The sequence below is a fragment of the Salvelinus sp. IW2-2015 genome, linkage group LG13, assembly GCF_002910315.2.
Source record: "Salvelinus sp. IW2-2015 linkage group LG13, ASM291031v2, whole genome shotgun sequence".
Taxonomy (NCBI): Eukaryota; Metazoa; Chordata; class Actinopteri; order Salmoniformes; family Salmonidae; genus Salvelinus; species Salvelinus sp. IW2-2015.
The window spans coordinates 33,346,351-33,353,075 of NC_036853.1; the positions used below are offsets into that span (position 1 = coordinate 33,346,351).

Genomic DNA, 6,725 nt, shown 5'->3' on the forward strand with positions numbered 1-6,725 from the left:
AGCCTTAAATACAGTTGAAGTCGGAGGTTTACATACACCTTAGCCAAATACATTTAAACTCAGTTTTTCACAATTCCTGACATTTAATCCTAATAAAAATCCTTGTCTTAGGTCAGTTAGGTCAGTCACCCCTTCATTTTAAGAATGTGAAATGTCAGAATAATAGTAGAGAGAATGATTTATTTCAGCTTTTATCTCTTTCATCACATTCCCAGTGGGTCAGAAGTTTACATACACTCAATTAGTATTTGGTAGCATTGCCTTCAAATTGTTTAACTTGGGTCAAACGTTTCAGGTAGCCTTCCACAAGCTTCCCACAATAAGTTGGGTGAATTTTGGCCCATACCTCCTAACAGAGCTGGTGGAACTGAGTTAGGTTTGTAGGCCTCCTTCCTCGCACACACTTTTTCAGTTCTGCCACAAATGTTCTATAGGACTGAGGTCAGGGCTTTGTGATGGCCACTCCAATACCTTGACTTTGTTGTCCTTAAGCCATTTTGCCACAACTTTGGAAGTATGCTTGGGGTCATTGTCCATTTGGAAGACCCATTTGCGACCAAGCTTTAACTTCCTGACTGATGTCTTGAGATGTTGCTTCAATATATCCACATCATTTTCCTCCCTCATGATGCCATCTATTTTGTGAAGTGCACCAGTCCCTCCTGCAGCAAGCACCCCCACAACATGATGCTGCCATCCCCGTTCTTCACGGTTGGGATGGTGTTCTTTCGGCTTGCAAGCATCCACTTTTTTCCTCCAAACAAAAATGTGGTCATTATGGCCAAACATTTCTCCAAAAAATACAATCTTTGTCCCCATGTGCAGTTGCAAACCGTAGTCTGGCTTTTTAATGGCGGTTTTGGAGCAGTGGCTTCTTCCTTACTGAAGCGCTGTCAGGTTATGTCGATATAGGACTCGTTTTATTGTGGATATAGATACTTTTGTACCTGTTTCCTCCAGCATCTTCACAAGGTCCTTTGCTGTTGTTCTGGGACTGATTTGCACTTTTCGCACCAAAGTATGTTCATCTCTAGGAGACAGAAGGCGTCTCCTTCCTGAGCAGGATGACGGCTGCGTGGTCTCATGGTGTTTATACTTGCGTACTATTGTTTGTACAGATGAACGTGGTACCTTTCAGGCGTTTGGAAATTGCTCCCAAGGATGAACCAAACTTGTGGAGGTCTACAATTATTTTTCTGAGGTCTTGGCTGATTTCTTTTGATTTTCCCATGATGTCAAGCAAATGCACTGAGTTCGAAGGTAGGCCTTGAAATACCAACAGGTACACCTCAAATTGACTCAAGTTATGTAAATTAGCCTATCAGAAGCTTCTGAAGCCATGAGAATTTTCAGGAATTTTCCAAGCTGTTTAAAGGCACAGTCAAGTTCGTGTATGTAAACTTCTGACCCACTGGAATTGTGATACAGTGAATTATAAGTGAAATAATCTGTCTGTAAACAATTGTTGGAAACATTACTGGTGTCGTGCACAAAGTAGATGTCCTAACTGCTTGCAAAAACTATAGTTTGTTTAACAAGAAATTTGTGAAGAGGTTGAAGGTTGAAAAACGAGTTTTAATGACTCCAACCTAAGTGTATGTAAACTTCTGACTTACACTGTAAATTCAGGAGTAAAATTGAGCTTAACAAGTCACAATAAGTTGCAGGGACACACACTGTGTGCAATAATAGTGTTTAACATGATTTTTGAATGACTACCTCATCTCTGTACCCCACACATACAATTATCTGTAAGGTCCCTCAGCGAGCAGGAAATTTCAAACACAAATTCCAAACACAAATTCACCCACAAAGACCAGGGAGGTTTTCCAATGACTTACAAGAAAGGTACCTTTTGGTACAGCAGATGGTAAAAAAAAGCAGACATTGAATTTCCCTTTGAACAGCAGATGGGTAAAAAAAAGCAGACATTGAATTTCCCTTTGATTATGGTGAAGTTATTAATTACACTCTTGATGTTGTATCTGTCACGGTGCTGATAAGAGACGGATCAAGGCGCAGCGTTTCCTGAGTTCCACATATTTATTTAAAGTGAAACTTCTTAAACCAAAACAATAAACAAGCAACACACCGTGACTATGTGGTGCAACAAGCCCCAACACAAACAATATCCCACAAACACAGGTGGGAAAAATGGCTACCTAAATATGATCCCCAATTAGAGGCAACGATTACCAGCTGCCTCTAATTGGGAACCATACAAAACACCAACATAGAAATATTGAACTAGAACACCCCCTTGTTCATGGCCTGACCTAATACACCATAGAGAACGAAGGGCTCTCTATGGTCAGGGAGTGACAGTATCAATACACCCAGCCACTACAGAGATACAGGCGTCCTTCCTGACTCAGTTGCCGGAGAGGAAGAAAACTGCTCAGGGATTTCACCATGTTTAATGGCTGTGATAGGAGAAAACTGTGGATGGATCAACCTACATTGTAGTTGCTCCACAATACTAACCTAATTGATAGAGTGAAAAGGAAGCCTGTACAGAATAAAAATATGCTAAAACATGCATCTTGTTTGCAACAAGGCACTATAGTAATACCACATTTTTTTTGGCAAAGCAATTAACTTGAGTACAAAGTGTTATGTTTGGGGCAAAACCAATACAACACATTACTGAGTACCACTCTCCATATTTTCAAGCATAGTGGTGGTTGCATTATGTTATGGGTATGCTTGTAACCTTTAAGAACTGGGGAGTTTTTCAGGATAAGAAACGGAATGGCACTAAGCACATACAAAATCCTAGATGAAAACCTGCTTCATTCTGCTTTCTACCAGACACTGGGAGACTAATTCACCTTTCAGCGAGGCAATAACCTAAAACACAAGGCCAAATCTACACTGGAGTTGCTTACCAAGAAGACAGTGAATGTTCCTGAGTGGACAAGTTACAGTTTCTACTTGAAAATCTATGGCAAGACCTGAAAATGCTTTTCTAGCCAGGATCAACAACCAATTTGACAGATCTTGAAGAATTTTGAAAAGAATAATGGGCAAATGTTGTACAATCTAAGTGTGGAACGCTCTTAGAGACTCACAGCTGTAATCACTGCCAAACGGGGTTCTACAAAGTATTGACTCAGGGGTGTAAATACTTATGTAAACGAGATATTTCTGTATTTCATGATCAATTATGACATTTTCAAACATTTCTAAAAACATGTTTTCACTTAATCATTATGGGGTATTGTGTGTAGATGGGTGAAGAAAAAAAAAACTCATCCATTTTGAATTCAGGCTGTAACACAACAAAATGTGGAATAAGACAAGGGGTATGAATACCTTCTGAAGATCATTTTATTTTACTTTGCTAATCTTGTGTTTTCCATTGAAATTAACGGCAATCAATCAGTATAAACACAGGCACACACACACACACACACGCACGCACCTCCGGTGTGAGGGCCAGAGGCCTGAGCCGGGTCTCTTGGCGCTGAGTAGCTGCATGGCGGGCACTGGGTTGCTGAAGAGGTGGCAAAAGCAGAACATGGCACAGACCAGCACACCCGAGGGAGCACGCCCATCCTTAAGAGGGTGAATGAGAGAGCAATAGATGAAAAAGAGTTGCAGAAAGCTTTACAGTGCATCACTTCACACAACTCAATACATGATTCCTAAAAACTAGGAGAGCCATTTCATGTTTCCTGTGCATGGCCAATATCTGTAGACTGGTCCCTGATCTGTTTTTGCTGGGACAAGGAGTTGTGTTTTCAGCCCCACATCTACTTATTCCTCCACTAGCACTAAACAGGGACTCCACAYGCAGAGTTTATCACGTATCTGCTGCCACTGTGAGTGTTAGTAAACAGACGGTATATAAATAGATTTCCTGCCTCTTTTTGTTTAATAAACATATCCAGAGTTATAAATACATCCAGCGTTCTTGCTTCAACGCAACATTCAAGTTTTCGGAAATTATTTTTGAAGAACTCTCATAAATACTCAAAGTGACTGCTCAAYGCCGATAAACTTGCCAAGCACAATAAAATCACACACGGCAAGATGGAAAGCATTCCATTCCATAGTCATCGTGTACTGTAGTACTTAAGTCAAACATGTACAGCACACCTCTAAATATGTATACTTTCTCTACCCAKAATTATTTTGCTACAGCAAACGGACAATCAGGTTTTTGTCATTATATTCTACTGTAGTCCACAATTGTTCTATTGTCTCTTGAACACAGAGACCATCTGTCTTTGCTAAAGGTCTGCAATGCCAGTGAAATAGCTCAGTGGAAACTGAAGCTGAAGCTGAAACAGCAGCCTAAGTACTCCAAGCTGTGTTTCCCTTGGACGTCAGGCAGTCCCGCAAACCCAGGACAAACCCAGGACAAACCCAAAACAAACCCAGGACGGGAGGGAGGAAACAATAGAAGGAGGAGGGTGAGGAGATGGAAGGAAGAGATGGGGAGAGAGAGGAATGGTGTGTAAACAAGAAAGAAGTGAGGATGAGTGTGAATGAGATTCACTTTTGTATATTATCTACTTCACTTGCTTTGGCAATGTTAACATATGTTTCCCACGCCAATAAAGCACCTTGAATTGTATTGAATTGAATGATGGTTTCTCAGGACAAAGGCAACAATAAGAAGGGAAGGAGAAGGGCGTAGGAGATGGAGAGAAAGGAATGGCGTGTAAACAAGAGAAGAGGAACAGAGGAAAAAGGACAGTGTGAAGAAGATGAATAACAACTTTGGGTCTGGTCTTACCGAGCAGGTGATGACACACACATTCTTGGGGTTCTGTTTGAGCCAGTTGTGCATGTTCTTACACACCGCAAACAGATTGTGCAGGCTTGGAGCCTGGCGGGACGGCCAGTTACACTCCGAGACCTGGAGGGAGGGGGGAGACAGAGAGAAGGGAGAGAGAGAGAGAGGGAGGAGAGAAGGGGTTGTAGAGAAAGAGTGGGGAGAGAAGGGGGTGAAGAGAGAGAGAGAGAGAGAGAGAAAGAGATTATTTGTGACACCCTTGCGGTGGCAGCAACATGTGCACAAATCACGAGTTACCATGATGAGTCACGTAATTACAATGACATTACCAGAGAGAGAGAGAGAGAGACATTCTGAAGTCACAGTTTCCCCCAATACACTAATATCTGCATGAGCAGAGGAAACTGCAGACTGCACAGCCATTTCAGCTGCATTGTACCAGTGAATGAGCAGAGTCTGAGCTCAGGAGGATAGTCGTGACTTTAGACTTGAAAGTTAGAATCCTTCAATTGAAACAACAACAAACACTCCCCGCCTCTGTTTTGGTCAACAACAAAAAAACGGAGAGATGGGCCTGGAGAAATGTAATCACTCTTGAATTTATCGACAGAGGTATGGATGCAAGGAATATCAATCAACGATACAGTATCAACGGTATAGAATTAAACTATGTTTTGAGGCTATACAATGTTTGTTTCCATTTGCATGGTTTACAAACATTGGAGTCAAACAAGCTAATGCTATGGGTTCTGATGGGCTACAACAGTTGAACTAAGCCCATTAGGCATTTTATAAGTTATACTCTTCAAGAATCAATGGGTATCTATGATTAATTTATGTTAAAAAAAAATGGATGTAGCAGCGAAGGATTTCACATGATTTCACGAGGCCTATTTCACATGATTTCACATGAGGCCTATTTCACATGATTTCACATGAGGCCTATTTCACATGATTTCACATGAGGCCTATTTCACACAATTTCACGAGGCCCATATCACATGATTTCATATGAGGCCTATTTCAATGATTTCACGATGCCTATTTCAATGATTTCACACGATATGCCTAAATAATAACCACTACGCTAATAAATAAACAAGTTTTTCTTTCGATTATTTAATTACCTAAAGCATGTTATTTCAAGTTATCCTTTTGGAGTGCAACATCACATTGTTAAAAAAAGATTAGATGGGCAACTGAAGGCATCTAGGGCTTATGTTAACTTTGATTGGGTTCGATGAAAATGATAGACCTTTCAAATGTTTGTTGTACGCAACGTTGTATGCAACATTGTATGCAACATTGTATGCAACATTATCAGCAAGTGACTTGATGTACTGTGCCAAAGCGATTTTGAGTTGTCAAACAGGAGTGACGAGTGTCTCAGTAATGGTAATATTGTCAAAATTCAGCTGTCAAAATATTTGACAACCATCAGAATTGGTTAACAAAAAGGTTATGCATGCCAACATGTTAGGCAATAATTAAGAGTAGACAAAGTGATCGTGTCAGGCGGAAATGATATCAAACGTTTTACCATTGCAACGTTTGATGTACAGTCACATTCACTGTGGTTGTCTGAAGCGTGCTATAGAGTTCACAGTTGGCGATACCTCATTGCGATTGGTTATTCCCCATCATTTGCAACAATGTCAATGAGTGTCATCACAATCTTTCCTTTGCAGAACCTCAAACTGTCAAGATTACCATCTTAGAAAAACTCAAGAGTTTGTCTGGGAAGTGTTTTAAAGGCCCCCTGATGTCAAAAACTCGATTTTCCTATGTTTTATATACAGTGGGGAGAACAAGTATTTGATACACTGCTGATTTTGCATATTTTCCTACTTACAAAGCATGTAGAGGTCTGTAATTTTTATCATAGGTACACTTCTACTGTGAGAGACGGAATCTAAAACAAAAATCCAGAAAATCACATTGTATGATTTTTAAGTAATTAATTAGCATTTTATTGCATGAC

General features: G+C 40.4%; 1 protein-coding gene across 1 annotated transcript in view; it reads right to left on the reverse strand.

The window, feature by feature from the left end:
- LOC111971232 (auxilin) overlaps positions 1-6,725 on the reverse strand; it is a 91,285-nt gene that overhangs the window by 30,215 nt on the left and 54,345 nt on the right. Inside the window, 2 exon segments of the mRNA XM_070446235.1 lie at positions 3,425-3,558; positions 4,745-4,867. Coding sequence (XP_070302336.1) covers positions 3,425-3,558; positions 4,745-4,867 — 257 coding nt within the window.